This window comes from Pieris napi, chromosome Z (assembly GCF_905475465.1).
Source record: "Pieris napi chromosome Z, ilPieNapi1.2, whole genome shotgun sequence".
Classification (NCBI taxonomy): domain Eukaryota; kingdom Metazoa; phylum Arthropoda; class Insecta; order Lepidoptera; family Pieridae; genus Pieris; species Pieris napi.
In genome coordinates this window covers 13,021,569-13,042,986 of record NC_062259.1, presented here as the reverse complement: position 1 = coordinate 13,042,986, position 21,418 = coordinate 13,021,569, and the positions used below count along the sequence as shown (strand labels likewise).

Below are 21,418 nucleotides of genomic sequence, written 5' to 3'. Positions count from 1 at the left end.
CATCACCTAATCATATTTTACTCAACCTGGGATCAATAGATTCTAGGAGCTGCCATAGCCACAAAGGAGCGCTATTTTTATAAATTATAATCACATTTGAATAGTTCTAGGATGGTTGTTGTTAGTGAATTATGTATTCCGTTTTGTATATAAGATGTTGGATAGTGAGCTATGCTTTACACGGGTTATTATAGAATATTTTGGGGAAAATAGTGTGGCAGAACCGACACTGGCATATTAACATTACTGTCAACATGCTGGCTTGATTAGAATAACTGAAACAATAGTGTTATAAGAATAATCGGAATAATATATTTAGACACAAAATATTAAAAAATAATCCCTTTCAAACTTTGCGCCATTGTCCTTTGTCTCGTGAACACTTATAGTTTATGGACACTGGATAATATGGGCTGATCGTAATTCCGAATGTAGTCACTGGTACTAGCTGTTACCATCATTAATAAAATGAAAACCGCCTGGCAACAAACGATCCTCAGCGAAATATGATCTCCCAAACAGGATGACGAATAATCTCATATTACTTATAACCTCCTCAAAATTAGGTTTGAATGGGTAATTTATTAAGTCGCTTTGTTCAAACGCAGTTGGCTTTGGTAACGCAATACTTAAGCTAATACCAGTAATGCATATGATAAACAAAGTTTATTAATTTCATTCGTAACTACACCTTTGGGTAGGCACTTCCCCAGTGAGACGAAACCAATATTAATACGCCAATAAGTATTATGAAAACCAAATGAAGCCTTAAGTAGTACATGGCAACGCTCCGATAGCTTTATTGTTACAGAATATCAAACCCGAGTGGGTAGTGGGCACGGACGTAATTTTCTTTTAGTGCCCAACCAAGTACGCACGGTGGACGAAAATATACACAATACATTTTCCGGCTAAAAGTAGTACAAGCCTTCGTCTTGGACACCGATTTCTTTATCTGGATAATTTTCCCTATAAGCAAGTAGTCTATTCGGGCGTGCCATTTTGCCCACGATTATTTCTTTCATCGGATGAGCAGGTATACGCTGTAATATATAAAAAAATATGGAATGTCGTAAAATTCAATCGCACGACCACCCGTTTCATTCGCTACTTAGTAGTAAAACGTTATATATTATTTTCCAAATATGTATATTAAACAAAAATTGCATTGGAACCGTGGCGTGGTTTATATTTAAAAAACTCAGATTGTAGGGTTATGTCGCCATCTGTGATTATATTATACGAAATGAAGCGACATCAGATGCGCTTTAGCTGTAAAATACTTTCAATGTTGTTAAATATGATTGAAAAAGGGTTATTTTGTACATTTATTACAAAATAAAATATTAGTTATTACAGTAGTTTGAATAAATTTTTGTTGCCATCTATGTCACACCATTTATGAAGTTCTGTTAACTTAAGTCTAGTAGTAGCTTTTTGTAGAATTAAAACTTATTTTTGGCTTTTATTAATAGATGACGTTGTCTTTAATAAAAAACGACTACTTTTAGCCTACGAAATTTAAATTTCCTTTTTTCTATAATATAATTCAATTCAATTATCAACCTATAAAAATTAAACAATTATTATAACGCTCCATTCGAATGTAAATTTTGAATACTAGAGTTAGACCGTATATAAATTTTCACCCTAGCATGCACAAAGGTACATCAATATCCGCTAGATGGCGTTTATACAAGTTTGCATTGAGAATATTATTTTAAGGGTAAATGCACTAAAAAAAGAGAAACATGATCATAATTTAATACCTTTAATTGGTATTCAATAATATTTTTAATAAAAATTAGGTTTTAATAAAGTGGAACAATCATTAATTCAGAACAAGCATGAAGATTTCGGTACATCAGACATCCGGTAGATAACGTTTCCATATGTTTTCATCTGGCCGATAATATTAATTGTAGAACTTAGTATAAAATATATATATATATTTATATCAATTACATTGAATACAAAATAATATTTGAAGGTTTAATATGAATTCAATTTCACAAGTGAAAGATTTCAAAGAATTAAAACATTCTTAAGTAATTTTATAAATTATTCATATTTTCTTTTCAAAAGTATAGTGTATTTTCTTCTTCAACTTGTATACATTATGGGTCTGTCAGGATCTTTCTCTTTATTAAAGTAATAAATACTGATCTAAACTGGGGAGACAGTTGAATTATTAAATTTTTTATAGGTAAGTATATTTTTTGTTTCCTTCAGAATCGAACTCAAAACCAAGAATTTTCAAAGTATTTTATTTACTATCTATTAGAAGTTTCTTTCCGGAACAAATTAACGAATTTAATATAGATATGTTTATTACAGTAATATTTCAAGAGTCGTTTTTAGTGAACTATAGGCTGATTTTCGTAAAGACAATGTGAATCCTCCTCGATTCCCATTCCAAAATTTCGTTTAATTTTCTTACGTCTGTGAGGACCAATACGAATAAACCTTCTCATGTGGCGATAAGAGATTGAAGTATATTATTGCTTTGTAGGTTGGGTATGGCGACTGTACTTGATAGAATTCTAAACATAATATATTAATATATTTAATTTGTAGAATGCTTTGGTTTTTGTAGCTCAAAAAAGAACATTATTTTAATTTTAATTAGTTATTGGTTGTTATGATTATTGGTTACATTATAAAAATAATAAACACATTAACTAACAACTAAAAGAAAGGAGGCCATGGCACACAACTTTACCATAGTTTCGTCGAGTCCATTCACATTATATCTGACATATGTCAGACGTCGACGTCATTTTGACAGCCCGACTCGTTTAGTTTCAAATAAGCCCACGGAGCGCTTCTTTCAAACTCAAACTCAAACTCAAAATATATATATTATATTTATTAGCTATTCGATTTCATGTACATATTGTTATTGTGCCTCGGAGTATAGTGCTTTTCATGAAAGAAGTCCCGCGGTGATTTTTGGAACTAAATTTGACAGGTCGGCAATGTTGTCATTCGTCGTCCGTCGATGTTATCAAGTTCGTTTGTTGTGGTAGATTTTTGTGAATTTTTAACTAGCTTAGTGCATTTTAAAGATTGATTACAATGCCAAAAGTTGTAAAAAGTTCGGCTCGATAAATGATATTAAAGGTGAAAGAGTTCTGTGAAGCGGAACATAAGAATCAAGGTGTTTTAATACCACTAAACAATGTTGGGAAGAGAGTTGCCGCCATAACAGGTACTTTTTAGAGTTGCCATTTAATAATTTTTTGCTGTATTGATGGGATTTTTATGATATAAATTCGTTTTTGCGGCAAAATTGAATAAATACATAACGTGATGAAACTAGGTAACTGAAATTAAAACATATTACATAAGCAGTATAAACTTAAAGTTACTATTATTTTTAATTGTTCATAATTTAATTGCAGGTGTGTCAGAGAAAACTGTAATAAGAATTACAAACGAAGGTATAACAGCGGCGTGTACTTCGAAAAAAATTGTAACCAACAATTATGCAATAAAACTCTTAATAAAAAATTTTATTGCTTTTCTTTACCCTATTTTCTCATCTTTTCCCTGTAAGTAGGTAGAACACCGCTAATATAAGTAAATAAAAATATACTTTTTACATAACAGAAATTTTGTTTCTTCGAAGTATGCAGAAAATAATATTATTTGATAAATTACATCTGCTAAATGTAAATAAAATAGGTAATTTTTTTACTCATAAATGGCAACATTACGTCATGCGATTGCAGCGCCGCGACTGGGGGACTTCTTTCATGAAAAGGACTATACTTAAACATTTATCTACTAGCTAAAACCACATGCATTTTATAAAAAAACACATTAAAAGCCACAGAGTAGCTTATTAAGAGTTACTTAAGACATTTAATCAGATGCAAAGCAGGATTTTTTTTACCCAGAAACTTTTAAATTGGTATTTAACTAATCGGTTATGTACTGAGTACAATAGCAATTCGACAAATGTCGATTATTGTTTTATTCTTACTCGTTGAGAATGCAAGTACGTAACAATGCGTCTATGACTGCGTAAGGGTCGCAATTGGAAGCGGGTCGCCGGTCTTCAAGGTAACCGCACGATTCTTCAGCACACTTCCTTGGAATCCTAATGCTGCAACTCCTGTTAGCAACACCTGAAAAATTGAAGTGGAAAATTTGTGAAGTTAGACAAATTAATGTATGAAGAAGAATACATAAAGTAAAAAGCGATGCCTTACATTATGGGCTTTTTAAATACAACTATTTGGAATGGACCAAGTGGAAGAATAAGACTAGGGCTCTCTAAAAAAAAGTGGATAGAAGATTTTTTACGCTCGGTACGCTCTTTTCTTGAAGGACCCTGAGTCAAATTGGTACGCAAATACTTTAGTGGGCAGCTGGTTCCACATAGTATCAAACTGCCTTGAAAAACGCTCAGTTGTGGAACGGCGGACGTCGAGGTGATACGATTTCGTCTTCTGCCTCGACGTCCGATGATGAAGCTCAGCTGCAGGTATTATTAATCCGAACAACTCCTCTGAACTCCATGGTTGTACAAGATGCAGAGTCACCCCACCTTGGTAGTCAAAGATTCGAACCGCTCTTCGTTGAATACGATCAAGTGGATGGAGCTGGTACTGGGAAGCTCCCACCCAGAGGTAATGACTTCCGTCAAAATCCAAAACGTTTTTGAAATACAGGAGTCGAATGTAATTCTCGTTTCTGACTTAATCTATACTTATCATATTATACTGTTTCTAATTTTGGTTCTTTAAAATTTCTAGGATTCATACATAAAAAATATATATGTATAACAAGGAAGGACGGATAGTCCATATATTAACTAAACGTATACGTTTAGTCCAAAATAGTTAAAATGTTCTGTAATCTTGTCTATTCCCTATGTTACAGACTAAAATATTCTTTAAGAGAAACCAGCGCCAAGAGCGAGATATAGTTTCCAGAATACAGTAAAGCCACATGCGTTATAACGCGGAACGCATATAACGCGTTTTCGTAAAAAGCAGTATTTCTCCTGTAGTGTGAAATGTGTAATGATTTGTCAATCCCATAATTAGTTTTGCGTACCACCTGTTTCAAATTATGTTATATAAAATTAAACTAAATAACTTTATTAAATTCGTGTTCCTAGGTTATAATTAAGAGACAGGTATACAGATACTAAAAGAACATCTGAAATATATAAATTACTGGCCAATTATTGAGTAATTTACCCGAAGTGAACTCGTTAATCCTGGCGGTCTCGTGCAGACCGGTGAGACGGCGCTCGTTATCTTTGCCTCCGCGAGGATCGTACACCTTGATGTGCTTCATGTGCACCTTGGACAGCTTGTCTATGGCCTTCTCGATTTCACTGAAATGAAATTTACGCCTCTTTAACCTGGCCACTTGGCTGATAGATACTATTGTACTAACTCAATGGTTTTGGCCACAGAGAAATAAATACACTGTATTACAGTGGTACCGTACGAGTTCAATTCGTTCCGAAACCTTGCTCGTATCTCAAAGATTTCCCCATTGAAATTAATTGAAATGCCATTAATCCGTTCCAGAACCCAAAACAAAACCTCAGTTGTTGGTTGTGTCAAGTGTTTTTCAATAAAAAAATATTTTTCTCTTTAATTTAACAGACATCACCTTCTTCGTACTCATGGTTATAAAAATAAATGTGATAATATTTTATAAATGTTCAAAAAGCAAAATACGCGATCCCAACTTAATAAAAATGCTTCGAAAGCGAGGGACACAAGCAAACGGACAGATCTAGTATGAGGTGCGAAAAACTCTTGTTTTCATTTATCATCATTTTTCATTTGATCATTGCCGATATGAATACTAACACAATGCCGTTTTCAGCTCGCATAGCCTTTGTTGAGAAGTTCACGTGCGCTCCAGATCCGTTCCAGTCCTCAACAGGTTTAGGATCAAAAGACACAATAATCCCAAACTCTTCAGCCAAGCGATGAAGTATGAAACGCGCCATCCAAAGGTCGTCCGCTGCTTTCACACCAACCGCTGGTCCCACTTGGAACTCCCATTGAGAAGCCATCGCTTCCGCGTTGGTACCGGCGAGCGGGATACCGGCGTAAAGGCAGCACCTAGAGGTTTTTATGGCTTAAGAGGGCAATAAAGGCTAGAAGCAGGCACTGGCACACACTGGCACACACTGGCACACACACAGGCACACAGGCTAGGGCAGTCACTGCGTGAATAGTTTCCCCACACCGGAGCAGCACCAGTTATGAAAGACGCTGGAGTGTCCTGGTATATAATTTTACAGTCCATTGCACAACCAGAATTCTAGATTCGAATTTTGGTTGTGCAATGGACCTTACGTGGCAATTATATTTATAAAAGGAAGTAAAAAAACATGTATACATTACCACTAAAAATTAAGGACGTGGAAGGCTCGCCATTATACAATGAAAAATAATAAAACAGACGCAGGAAGCTTGAACTTATAGTCCTCTATAAGTCTTTTAAGGCTAACTATTAGACCTGCATAAAGATTGCCGAAGCAACGTTTTATGTGTTAAATGGAAATTTAAAGTACGAATAGTTTTGTCAAATAAACGTATTAACGTTTTGAATATTTACAAGTAGTGCGCTTGAACGAGATCCCTAGCGAACACTTTGTTGGCCCCGACGCCGCAGTAGTAAGGTCCCTGAGGGGGTGGGCAGCCGCCAGGAGGCCATCCGAAGGGGCGCAGGTCTGCGTCCAGGAGAATGTACTCTTGTTCAATCCCGAACCATGGCTCCTCTTTTGTGCATTTCTCGTACGCAGCTTGGCAGTTTACTCGATAGTTTGTTTCTGTTTAACAATATTAAATTTTTAAATTAAAGTACCGTGAAGCAATAATATAATTCTCACCCGAGTTAAGTTCGGTGGCGGTTGTTGGAGGGATGTTCAAATAAATGTAACTCTTTGAAGCTAAGTGTCAACTGTTTAATCGTTTAAAACAGGAGTAACTAACATAAAATTAGGGGCAGTGGGGTTGCGACGCTAGACTAACAAAAACTAACATGACTTATTTAAGGGTTCTTAAATCTAAGTGACGCTTCTGTTAAAGAAAATAAGTGTAGTCGACCATATATATATATATATATGTTTAAATAACTCCCGGCAACGTTTTTTTGCCACCACATAAAGATAATAATATCGATAATACAAATGAGGGCTGATGGAAGGGTGAAAAATATTAATCAAAAGGTTTACAACCAAAAATTACCTGTGGGCTCCATATTGTATTTATAAGTGTCACACATGACCAGAATATGCGGTTCTTGCCTGAAGGGATCTTTGTAGATGGTTCGAGGCACCAAGTGAGTATCTGCATTTTTTCTATCAGCTTGTAAAGTGGAGCTTCCGTCAAAATTCCATACTGGTAATTCTAAAGATATAACAGTCAAATTGTTAAGTAAATTATATTATCGACAATTCGTTGCAAAAATCAGTAGATATGATAATTGGATTTAGTAGAATGGGGGGGGGGCAAACGATCCTACGGGACGAAAAGGTCGTATCTCCCAGGGAAGATCCCAACCGGGAATCGATTCCACAATTCGCTAGTTCGTAAAAGATGGTCTTGTGAAGCAGACCATCTTCCACTTCCAATTACCAACAAGGTGATGCTTCTGAAATTTTTACAATTATGGCTCGTACCGTACGAGGCAGGAGATATCGACCCCAACAATTCTTAATAACAGTCTCCATAGTACAATTTCCATAATACGCATAGAGACGCAATGTCTCTTCGTAGAGAAAGAGAATCAAGCCGATAAGTAATACGTTGGAGATTGTCAATTCGACAAACCCTTCGCTGAATTTGGTCAGAAGGAAGAAAGCTGGTATTTGGGAGCACCACCCTTATTCACAGGCAACCTTTGAGGGAAAAGTATGAAATGAAAATGAAATAGGGCGAGCAAGAAGTGGACTTCTTTTGTTTTGGAAAACAACATAAGATATATTTGAACATAAGGATAAGCGCAAAAGAAACAATTAGAACAAATATAGAAATTATTTTTTTATATATGTGTTGTTTTGTATGTATTTTTATTTACTTTACTAAGTATCTGGCACTCAGGATGTACTGTTACGAATTGAAAATATTTGCTTCGGATAGTCCGTACGTCGAGGAAGCCTTTACGATATAACACTAGTCAATAGTCGTGTAATGAAAGATACCATATGTGTGAAATCATTACGAAGCCACACCTCTATGGGCTAATTTATTTGATTACATACGAAACACGAGTCTAATTCATTAATGGATAGTCATTAATCACTTCCGCAATTGAATTAAATCGACAATTCTATGCTGATTTAAATTACTACTGAGTGCACACTAGGTATACTTTATAATAAAGTAAGAACGGTCTTCAATAAACAATGTAAAATTAAAACATTGTTACATATAAATCCCTCAATTAACTCAAAAATATCGAATGGTGGACGGTTAAGTGTAAAATTAATTTCATATGCTAATATAGGTAACTGACTGCGATAAAATAGTTTATCTATTTTATTTTTGCCGTCAAACGTCACACGTCGAAATAGGACAATCAGATACTTATGAAAATATGTTATAGAAAGGATATACATGTGTGAAAATGACATAAGAATATTAGGCGAAGCGCTCCATGCAACTTCCTCACATAGAATTATAGAAACATCAGTCGGTAGAAAGAAAAACTATATAACATATTACAATGTATAAATAATAAAGGACGTATAGTTAAAAGAGGAAGTGCACTAGCCCCATATCCTTTGTGTTAAATAAAGCAAGAGAAACAAACCAGTAGGAGCTCGAGGATGAAAGTTGAGTGTCCTGTCTTTGCACCTGATGTGTTCCCCTGTCCCGTCGATCCAGACATAGGTCGCAATGAGCCTAGTATCACCTTCATTGAACAATACTATGTTCTGATAACGACTCAGCAAACTCTTTGAAAGGGCCGCATTGGGTGAGTTAATCAATACAGGCCCAGATAGGATCTTTGGATTATCTGTAAATGAAATATATTTATTACTGTGAATTCGAGGCTCCAAAATAATAATCAAGTTGTTGGTAAATTAAGCAATTTGTTTTATATATGTAGTATGAAAGATACGTTTTTTGGTCGTTTTCAGATTACAGCTCGATAACACGAAGCGTGAACTATCACTCCGGTACATCGAAATCCAATATATTTTTGACGTGCCAGAGTCAAACTTAGCTTCAGAGTTGAGAGCGCTGAGCACGACTCCTATATGTCAAGACCAACTTGAAATACATTTAAAAGTATTACAGGCTAATACAAAATGCGTCTTTTGAAACTGAAAAGATTTTATTTTTCATACAAATTATTTTAACCATTACATATACTGAAGGTGTTTTTTAAATGTAAAAATGGCTGTGACTCTGGAATCCGGCCTGTAAAACAAATCTCATCAAAGACATCCGATGCCAAATCGATATTGGATTGTAGCGCCAATTATTTTGCAATGCGTCGCTGTAGAATGATAACCATGTCCAGAGAACCAAATATTATAGGAAACGAAAAAAAAAATTCATTTGTTTTTGTCCGTAGTTTTAGATGGTAAAAGGACTTGTTTATTAATAACATAACATAACATAACACAAATAAGTCTTTACTCCATGATTAACCCAGTTAAATAACATAAGAGTCTAAGAATAAAAAATAAATGGTTTGATCGAGGTTATCATTCTACAGTGACGAATCGTAATTTTGTTGATTATATCAAACAGTTAACTATTCGGTAACAAAAAATTTACCAATAAAAAGCAGGCTTTATAGATTAAATAGCTAACATTACGCATTTTTCCCGACCTTGAACAGTGAACAATATCGAGTTTTGCCGAATATCATAAAACGACTTTACAATGGCATATTTTTATGGTAAAACAAGTTCGATGATAGCCGGCCTTTAGAGAACCATGAACTAGGTTATAGATAATAGAATTAAGGATATAAAACCCTCAATAATCTTGCCTCAATAATATTAATTTTACAAGGGTCGTATTGGAGACTTGCGTTTCTTAGCTGACCAGCTTAGAATTTGATACGGATGATGATTGTGCATTTGAATTAAATTTTGTTTATTTATTTTTGTTAACATTTTGTCGCCTATAAATAGTATTCAATAAATGTTAAGATGCAATTCGTAGAAAGGTCAAGGATCGTTTATAGATCCTTGAAGCTTTCTTTTTTCAACACTGGTTGTACACGTTTTATATAACCTCGGTTTCATCTAATATATAAAATTCTCATGTCACAATGTTCGTTCCCATACTCCTCCGAAACCGCTCGCTCTTATAAATATTCTTATGAAATTTTTTATGCATATTCAGTAAGTCTGAGAATCGGCTACTATCTATCTTTCAAACCCCTAAATGTTAAGGGTGGTCCACCCCTATATTTATATTTTTTAATTAATTTCTAAAATATATACAACCTTTAATTTTCACCCCTCTACGATCAACCCCTATTTTTTATTATTGATAGTTATTTTTACTGAACTAAAAAAATGTTTCCTAGAAATAATATACATGGCAAAACAACGTTTACCGGGTCAGCTAGTATTATACGAATATAATATTCTACATATATTACGACGTTCGCTTAGGAGTGCCTATATGTACTCTCCATAAGTGTCCCTTGAGGCCTCTAAGTAGCCTTGGACACCACACCCACGTCCGGGTGGGATGTCTTTGATCCCGAAAACCCATCTCACCTTTCTCGGACAAGCAAGAAAGCTGACGCGTCCGTAGAGCAGGCGGAAAATAATATACAGCACAAATATATATAAGAGTCTTTGGAATAGAGACTCTTGGGCCGTGGGATTCAAGTGCACAAAGATTTAAGTTGGCGCATGGTAGATAGTACCGCTGACCCCAGAGCTGGTGCTTTCCTCGCTCAACCAATAAGTGCGATACTTATACAGCGAGGAAGTGCTGCCAGCGTTAAAGGTTCACTGCCACAGGGACCAAACTTTTTAAATTTGTTTTAATTTTCTATTTTTCCTTTTATTATTATTATTATTACTATGAAGGTATACGAAAAATGGAAATATTGTGTTTTGGAAATAAATACATTAGGTTATCTATGATAAAATAAATAAACATATGATATCAGGGATAGATAAAAAGAATCGTTTGCTAGCTACAGATAAACTCGGAAACTAAAAAAGATATTTACTAAGCTAGAAATCTTTTATGTATTCCGACTGTATCCTGAAAACCGTTTCGTTTTGGCGTCGGGAATACAAAACGTCTGTTCTTAGATGTGTGCGTGTGTGTGTGTCTAGCTAACTGAAACGTTTTTGTTTCTAGGTAGGAGTTTAACTGTGCTTAATCATTGAAGATTCAGCCGTTCATAATGGCAAAGGCAAGATGATCTCGCATCATATCCGATAACTCTTCTATTGCACTGTACAGCCTCGTTTTATATTGTGTGATTTGGCTAACTGGCCTCATATGAGGCTAAAAAGTAGGGCGAGAACATTGTAAAGAACTAAGAATGTCAGGCAATAAGGGGTAGATAGCTGATAGCGCACTTAATACAATTTCATTACTGTGCAAGATAATGGTTGTCGATAAACACAATACACTTACCACAGTAATAACCGCCTACGTTTTTTGGTCGTTTTCAGATTACAGCTCGATAACACGAAGCGTGAACTATCACTCCGGTACATCGAAATCCAATATATTTTTGACGTGCCAGAGTCAAACTTAGCTTCAGAGTTGAGAGCGCTGAGCACGACTCCTATATGTCAAGACCAACTTGAAATACATTTAAAAGTATTACAGGCTAATACAAAATGCGTCTTTTGAAACTGAAAAGATTTTATTTTTCATACAAATTATTTTAACCATTACATATACTGAAGGTGTTTTTTAAATGTAAAAATGGCTGTGACTCTGGAATCCGGCCTGTAAAACAAATCTCATCAAAGACATCCGATGCCAAATCGATATTGGATTGTAGCGCCAATTATTTTGCAATGCGTCGCTGTAGAATGATAACCATGTCCAGAGAACCAAATATTATAGGAAACGAAAAAAAAAATTCATTTGTTTTTGTCCGTAGTTTTAGATGGTAAAAGGACTTGTTTATTAATAACATAACATAACATAACACAAATAAGTCTTTACTCCATGATTAACCCAGTTAAATAACATAAGAGTCTAAGAATAAAAAATAAATGGTTTGATCGAGGTTATCATTCTACAGTGACGAATCGTAATTTTGTTGATTATATCAAACAGTTAACTATTCGGTAACAAAAAATTTACCAATAAAAAGCAGGCTTTATAGATTAAATAGCTAACATTACGCATTTTTCCCGACCTTGAACAGTGAACAATATCGAGTTTTGCCGAATATCATAAAACGACTTTACAATGGCATATTTTTATGGTAAAACAAGTTCGATGATAGCCGGCCTTTAGAGAACCATGAACTAGGTTATAGATAATAGAATTAAGGATATAAAACCCTCAATAATCTTGCCTCAATAATATTAATTTTACAAGGGTCGTATTGGAGACTTGCGTTTCTTAGCTGACCAGCTTAGAATTTGATACGGATGATGATTGTGCATTTGAATTAAATTTTGTTTATTTATTTTTGTTAACATTTTGTCGCCTATAAATAGTATTCAATAAATGTTAAGATGCAATTCGTAGAAAGGTCAAGGATCGTTTATAGATCCTTGAAGCTTTCTTTTTTCAACACTGGTTGTACACGTTTTATATAACCTCGGTTTCATCTAATATATAAAATTCTCATGTCACAATGTTCGTTCCCATACTCCTCCGAAACCGCTCGCTCTTATAAATATTCTTATGAAATTTTTTATGCATATTCAGTAAGTCTGAGAATCGGCTACTATCTATCTTTCAAACCCCTAAATGTTAAGGGTGGTCCACCCCTATATTTATATTTTTTAATTAATTTCTAAAATATATACAACCTTTAATTTTCACCCCTCTACGATCAACCCCTATTTTTTATTATTGATAGTTATTTTTACTGAACTAAAAAAATGTTTCCTAGAAATAATATACATGGCAAAACAACGTTTACCGGGTCAGCTAGTATTATACGAATATAATATTCTACATATATTACGACGTTCGCTTAGGAGTGCCTATATGTACTCTCCATAAGTGTCCCTTGAGGCCTCTAAGTAGCCTTGGACACCACACCCACGTCCGGGTGGGATGTCTTTGATCCCGAAAACCCATCTCACCTTTCTCGGACAAGCAAGAAAGCTGACGCGTCCGTAGAGCAGGCGGAAAATAATATACAGCACAAATATATATAAGAGTCTTTGGAATAGAGACTCTTGGGCCGTGGGATTCAAGTGCACAAAGATTTAAGTTGGCGCATGGTAGATAGTACCGCTGACCCCAGAGCTGGTGCTTTCCTCGCTCAACCAATAAGTGCGATACTTATACAGCGAGGAAGTGCTGCCAGCGTTAAAGGTTCACTGCCACAGGGACCAAACTTTTTAAATTTGTTTTAATTTTCTATTTTTCCTTTTATTATTATTATTATTACTATGAAGGTATACGAAAAATGGAAATATTGTGTTTTGGAAATAAATACATTAGGTTATCTATGATAAAATAAATAAACATATGATATCAGGGATAGATAAAAAGAATCGTTTGCTAGCTACAGATAAACTCGGAAACTAAAAAAGATATTTACTAAGCTAGAAATCTTTTATGTATTCCGACTGTATCCTGAAAACCGTTTCGTTTTGGCGTCGGGAATACAAAACGTCTGTTCTTAGATGTGTGCGTGTGTGTGTGTCTAGCTAACTGAAACGTTTTTGTTTCTAGGTAGGAGTTTAACTGTGCTTAATCATTGAAGATTCAGCCGTTCATAATGGCAAAGGCAAGATGATCTCGCATCATATCCGATAACTCTTCTATTGCACTGTACAGCCTCGTTTTATATTGTGTGATTTGGCTAACTGGCCTCATATGAGGCTAAAAAGTAGGGCGAGAACATTGTAAAGAACTAAGAATGTCAGGCAATAAGGGGTAGATAGCTGATAGCGCACTTAATACAATTTCATTACTGTGCAAGATAATGGTTGTCGATAAACACAATACACTTACCACAGTAATGTTATATTTGTGGCTTGCTTAGTATTCAATGTGTAATATACTCTATGTGTATATTATTAAGAGGATTAACTCTCAAAATAATCATTCTATGTGCGCCATGAGTAAGGCACGGTATAGTTTGTATGTTATTTGTTAAATCTCTTCTACTTATATTTATTATACGTTGTTGTTTCTTTGTATTATTTTTGTAGTAAATTTTCAAATGTAAGTGAATGTTGTAATGTTCTTAATGCGAAATACATATCTTAAGCCGCAAAGTGTATGACAAAATGACCGATTAAAAAATCCAATATATTTTTCACGTTCGAGTGAGATCTATCACTGTCTCGTTTCTGAATCATATATCCAAAAATCATTTATGTAAAAAGACCATCAAGTGAACAGACGTAGAAATTATTTTGCCTCTCAATTACTACTCGCTTTAAGGCAATTGGGGTACTAATTAATAATAATTTTGTTTAAAACTAAATATGACCGGGACCCTTTTCTGGCGATTGTCCTCAGACTAGGGAAGGAGATGACTACACTACAAGCTCCTCCGTGGTACATACTTTCCTATATAGCCTTTTAGTATTAAATCAGTCAGTATGTATTATTATTTCAATTTTTTATATAAAAGAATATCATTAGGGTATACAGCGGAGATTTGGCAATTCTTAAGGCTGGCAACGCATTTGTGAGTCCTCTGGAGATGAGGTCTATAGGCGGCATCACTTAATGAGCAGCCTGCCCGTTTGTAAGCCATTAAAAAAAAGTACTTACGTTCTACCTTCGCTTTTGAATCTTCAGCCATGATTGATACCGGAAAAAAACCTGCAAACGTTTTTTTATGAATTTCTGAATTTAAATTTTAACCAATTTTTACTGAAAAAAATTACGAACATCCGCCTGTCCAAAAAACGATTAAAAGTGACTTAAATTAACTAACTCTATTTAAACATTAGTTATTGTGTGTGTGTATTAGATTCTTTTAAAGCTTTTATTTGATTAGCCATCTATAGCTAGAAGTGCGGGTTTTTCGATGTTTCTTCATATGTACAATAATAGCTTGACAAGACTTTAAAAAACATTTTTGATTATTTACTTGTTACTATAAATCCTATACAAATTGTTATTTTTAATCTGATTTGATTTTGTTCTCTTCTGGAATAGAGATGCCATGGGGTTCAAGTGCAAATACACTAATAATCTTCTAGTACTAGTACCTACTAGTTTAGTTTAGTCTAGTCTAGTTTTAGTTTAGATTGTACATCTACAAAATAATCATAAAAGTTAATGCGAGAGTTTAAAAACAAATAAATCTAATAATAATATATCCGAGTTTCACCTACGTCATAATATTACTGCGAAAAGAGTGGTAATTATTACGTAATAGACATTCGTTAATGCGTGCCATCGAAATGTACTGTGTCGCCCTTAATTATGTTTAAACAGTGAAACAATCATAAAACGCTTTTGGTCTTCAGTCTCAATAAATAAATTACTTTAATATACATTTAGTTATTTTCTATTTACACTAAATACATAACCATGCCGTTTGTATCGTCCAATAGAGAAAAAAACGCTTTCATTTGATAAATATATTTGTATATGTACCTAATTCTATTACTACTTGTTTAATATACTAACCATTATAGCATTTATAATAATAATAATAATATAAGCCTTAATTAATGCATATATGCTATAAAGGCTTATTATAGCATTATCTCCATTTATTTTTCCTGACAAAAATAGATTTTGCTTTTACAACGTTGGCAAGCGAAATCACTATCACAGGGATCAAACTTATAATTATTATTTCTATGTAGGCATTGATATACAAAAAACCCAAGATGCACAGTCTCGAATAAAAGTAACGCTCGAAAGTGTCCCGAAGCACTATTTCTGTCCCTTTCTATAACAGTATATGTTACAAGCATATATTATTGCAAAATCAACAATCATCATAATTTTAAATTTATCCGACTTTTCGGGTGCTTTACAGCGTGCGTGGTCACGGTGACTGAAGACAAAAGGTGTTGGATGTTAAATAGTTGTAAATTTATAATAATACATAACTTTAATCCGGTTAAAAAGTTTTTTCTTTAAATTAAAAAAAATGTTAAATTGGCTACCTTATTTATAAAAAAAACACAAATAAATAACATCGACTCCACTTATTAGACGCGAGACTATTTGAAATGAGCGCACAATTTCGAATGTTGCCCTCATTTTTTGAGGACGTTTTTTAGACGTTGAGTGTTCGACGTTGTGTTCTTGGGTTTTTTGTATATCAATGTATGTAGGTTAAGAATATTGTATATATTATGTCTGTTCAAAATGAAATTATTCGTTTAGGATATTTTTAATTATGACATTTTTGGTAAATTATTTTACTCCAAAACATACTTTTCATACCGTCAAATAGCCTTTCTCGCACATATTTATAAATTGGTGCTCAGCCGGGACTCAAACGCGCGACCTTAGGGGTGAGTCGTTAATCTTATTATATACATTAACAATAAGCAGATAGCGACACATGTTATCAATTTCATCATTATTATATTATGATTGATTGAACTTTACATACGCAAATAAATATCTACATATTATTAAATGATCACGTTTGATAAAGTAAATCAAAAAAACAAATAATATTATATTTCGATCGATTAGAGCGTTATTGCATTTAAGTCGGTATTTAAAGATGAATTTAATATGCAAATTATTACTGCTATTAAATAAAATTGATTAAGTCAAAACAACGTGTTTGACTATTTTTCAATCTCCAACAATCATTATTTTCTTAATGCAGTTATGATAATCTAACTATAAAACTGAAATAACTGATCGTTTAAACCCATTAAATATTAATGGATGTAATGTGCAATCCGTCTTACCTCCTTAGATTTCCATACGTTTGACGTATCCAATTTCTGACATATACACAATTAAATGATAAGTATGACATGGATTCACCCTAAATCGAAGTGTATCAAACACAGAAAATGAGATCAGTTGTTGTTGTTATCAATAAAACAACTAATTTACAAATAAAATGCATCTTTTATCTTATAAACGAGAAATATGTAGATTTCAATATGAGTTTTTTTATTCTACAACTGTGCGTTATTATTATAATGTTGCTAAATATCTATTATATAACAAGGTTATATTTCTACCAATGTCAATAATTTTTTAAATATTCTAGAAATAACAATTAAGTTAGGTTTAAAAGGTCCTTTTTAATTACTATATAAATAGATAAAAACAATCCTTGATGCGGATTATAATTCATGCTAAAATTTCAGCTCAATCGGTGCAGAACTTTTTGACTTTTTGAAGCGCACACAAACCAACCTAACTAGATATATATATAGATTTAGTTTCTGCATTCAACACATCTCAGAACTACATACTGACGGCATGTTTAAACTTTTGACATTTTATCTACACATTTTTTTACAGAATCTAAAAAAATATTTGTAACCCATGAAACAATGAGTAGTTTCAGAGATATTTTTTCCTACAGAGTATTACGTCTTTATACCGCAGAATTTTCTTGTTTAGTGCCAAATCGTTTATATTGTTATTATGATTAAGGTTAAAGCATCATTGGGGGTCGATAAGAATGAGACAAACATTACAAAATTAAAAATTATCTTACAACATTCGCTACGTGACAAATCTTATTTAATTGCATACCTGAGACAATTAATCCTCTAATTATAAATAGATGCGCGTCCCTCTCACTGGCCGAAGTCGGACTGTGAGTTATAACGTATTTATGAGTGTTATGTAGGGATGGCGATAGGATCGATAATCGATAGAAGAAAAATTACGATTCTTCTTCGATTAGTTTTATATACAAACTTAGGCGAATAATAGAATTAACTATTAGACTTAGGGTCCTTCAAGAAACCATTTCTTAAAAGGCCGGCAGCGCGCTTGCGAGCCTTCTGGTAGCGTGAGTGTCCATGGCGTTATCACTTAACATCAGGTGACTCGTCTGTGTCCTGTAACAGAAAAAACAGCTAGCTCATATCTGAGCGGAACATCTGGAGCGGACAATCTGTTTCCACCGGTTTTTGTCCAGCGCCTCTCTTATAACAGTGTACAGTTTTGAGGATAATAAGTCTTTTGATCGATTCACTGATCGGTGAACGAAATCTTTTGTGTACCGACCACGATAAGTTTCTCCAAGTTCTCATCGCCTCTACGCATTGTAACTTGTTACTATCAAACATGTGACCAAAAAATTTGGATCTCCAAAAGATTTGAAATCAAAAAGGAACATAAAACTATGTTCTTTGGAGAAAAGTTTTTTAAAGAACCCATACTGAATCGATTTAATATAATGTTCATTTCGGATCGAATAAAAGATCGATATTTTTGAACTCGTTTGGCCATCCCTATTATTATGTTTGAACTAATGAAGCCAATATCCAACCAACACGTTGCACGTCTGCATAATAGGAAAATTAAGTCTTATTCAGTGAAATTTAGAGTTGAAATACAGTTGTTAATATACTTAGGTGTTTGTGATTGCAAAAATTTAAAATTTGTTAAAAATTATTTAATATTGGGTTAAATCATTGGTTAAGAAAAATGCAGAATGCATGTTATAGTTCCAGCGATAAAGAGGATTATTTTACAAAAACGATGAATATATCTGAAACAAACTTAGGTCCGTTAAACCATAATTCCTATTTGTTAAAATTATAAATAATTAAAAGTATAAAATATTGTTAATTAAACTATTTTATTTATTTATTTATTTATTTACACTTCGTTGCAAAAAACAAAGAATGAAACACAATACAAAAAAAATATATGGGATGCAACGGGCGGCCTTATCGCTAATAAGCGATCTCTTCCAGGCAACCCCAGAAAAACTTAAAAAAAAAAGAAACATGATGCGTGCGAGAAGTGCAGAAACAAATGTTATATAAAAAAATATATATACATAGTACCTTAATCTAAAGTAATACAAAAAAAAATATATTAACAACAGACTAAAAACTTAAAAGCTAATCTTACAAATACATGGACAGCAAATAGTGAGTAAAAGGAAACATAAGATTTATACAAGTCACGATTGATCAGGATAGGATAAGGTTAAGAAATGATTATACAGAAGAGTTTTAAAAGATGAAAGAGAGGTAGCCAATCGTACGGAGTCGGGCAGCGTATTCCACAACTTAATGGCGGAGATCGTGAATGAATTTCCTAAGAAGGATGAAGTGTGAGATGGAATTTCCATTAAACATCTATTAGAAGAGCGTAACATATAGTTAGAAGGACCTAAGAATTTGAAGTGATATTTGAGATAAGAAGGGGTTTTCGGATTGAAAAGAATTGAGTATAGAAGTTGAGCGTGACGTCTGAATCGAATAGGTATTTTAGTACATTTTGGGGTCAGTACATATTTTTAAAAAGTTAGTTGCTTTATAGGCCGTATTAATATCGACCACGACCCTGAGGTATGTCACATTTATAAATCCTAATACTTTTTTATAGCACGGGGCAAACGGGCTGGAGGCTCAACTGATGTTAAGTGATACATGGATACTCTCAATGTCATGGGCTCGCGAGTTCGTTGCCGGCTGGTTTTATTCAACGGTTTATATCTTTTTTCTACCTTTCAGCATCGCTATATTCTTGCCATTCGACTAGTAGATGTAGTCTGTCTAAGAAGGCATTTCTTAGGTCTCCTTGTAAGTTGGAGGTGCCCGCACGCAGGGAATGCGTCATGACCGCGCTACGCCATTGTTGCGCTCCCACGTAACATATTTGTAAATATGTATATAAAATAAATTAACAATATTATAGGTGATTTTAAGTGGCACAGGCTATTATATTATTAGGTATAATATTGTGTTTGTACAGTTATATTTAAATAAACCTGCATATATGTGATTTAAATACACTTTTGAAACATAGTATAGGTACATACACCCCGATGTTCGCCTCATTTGCGAGAGAGGGTGTAACAAGAGGAAACTGCTATGGCCCTCAATTCGATTGAGGGGTCGAACTTAGTCCAAATTAGATGATGCCGACGAACTAACTAACAACATGAATGCTGGGGGTCGCCATTTTTATTTCATTAGTTTTTTTTATATTCAGGTCGTGCTTTCCAGTAATTGCTCAGGTTCTCGTTAACTGCTTTGTCAACAATCGGTTTTTAGACCAGTCAGTCAAGACAATTCATAATAATTCCAAAAGTTTTCAAATTTTGATGTAAGGTCGGGAGTGGTATTAAAACAAACTATAAAATTTTGCAACCTGCTCTGCGGTCCGGAACATTGTTAAAAATAAGTTTTGGTCGTGAAAAAAATTCCAAAAGTTCTGCAAACTTGGGGAAGTTTTCGATATAATATTTCATATCACGTATAAAATTTGCAACCAACCTAAGTGTACGGAACATTTTTTGTTATTAAAAATTAATGTTTTTCTTTATTAAACTGAAGGAAAACGTTCCAAAAGTTCTGCAAATTTGACAGATATATCGAAAATAAAATAAATAACAAAAAATGTTCCGTACACTTAGGTTGGTTGCAAATTTTATACGTGATATGAAATATTATATCGAAAACTTCCCCAAGTTTGCAGAACTTTTGGAATTTTTTTCACGACCATACAGCAAAAATTAATTTAATTGCAATTTTAACAATGTTCCGGACTGCGGACAAGGTTGCAAAATGAGATTTATTGTCGTCCCAATGTACCATTCACTTGACCGAAGTTTGAAAACTTTTGGAATTATTATCAAATTTTCGATTTCGAATGTCTATAATGACTGGCCTATTTTGTCATTAGATGACAATAATTAGGCAATTGACAATTACTCGTGATCTTCCTAACTTTCTCTAAAATCAAATTTTTTAATTACTTAACAAAAATCTCACGAAATCTAGTTTTAATCCCCCCAAAAATATTTATTTATCTATCTTAACAATTATTCTTATTTTTAATTATATTTTATGTATTATACACTTTTACACAAGACTTCATTACTTACATTGCTAAATTTTACTAATATTATTATTATTTTTCTTTCTACTAAGTATTAGTAGAAAAGAATGTAATAGTCTTTTTTTGCAGACGCAAATTAGCTGCTGTGGTCTCTGGCAGAATGACCAGCGCTGTGGAACAGTCTGCTCCTCAGCATAATGCAGGGCCAATTAAAACCACAGAACACACGTAAAACGTACCTTCTTTAAAAGAAAAAAAAATTGTTAACTCTCATTCTTTTTTTCTTTGATTATTGTTATAACTTTATAAGTATT

The 21,418-nt window shown here is 33.7% G+C and overlaps 1 protein-coding gene across 1 annotated transcript; it reads right to left on the bottom strand.

Moving 5' to 3' along the window:
- Positions 1–3,772: 3,772 nt before the first annotated feature.
- Positions 3,773–17,922, bottom strand: LOC125062493 (glutamine synthetase 2 cytoplasmic-like). The gene is made up of 8 exons (XM_047668474.1): positions 17,832–17,922; positions 14,907–14,957; positions 8,797–9,003; positions 7,230–7,391; positions 6,598–6,811; positions 5,841–6,098; positions 5,214–5,353; positions 3,773–4,133 (listed from the first exon to the last, which is right to left on the bottom strand). The coding sequence occupies exons 2-8, from the start codon at positions 14,935–14,937 to the stop codon at positions 3,985–3,987; spliced, it is 1,161 nt and encodes a 386-aa protein (XP_047524430.1). The 5' UTR covers positions 14,938–14,957; positions 17,832–17,922; the 3' UTR covers positions 3,773–3,984.
- Positions 17,923–21,418: the final 3,496 nt, after the last annotated feature.

Excerpts from the sequence above, each read along its gene's own strand:
- LOC125062493 (XM_047668474.1), bottom strand. The coding sequence starts at position 14,937 with ATGGCTGAAGATTCAAAAGCGAAGGTAGAAC. Across the intron at positions 7,392-8,796 it reads TCATCCTCGAGCTCCTACTG|AATTACCAGTATGGAATTTT; the intron begins GTTTGTTTCTCT and ends TTATATCTTTAG. Across the intron at positions 4,134-5,213 it reads GATTAACGAGTTCACTTCGG|GTGTTGCTAACAGGAGTTGC; the intron begins GTAAATTACTCA and ends TCAATTTTTCAG.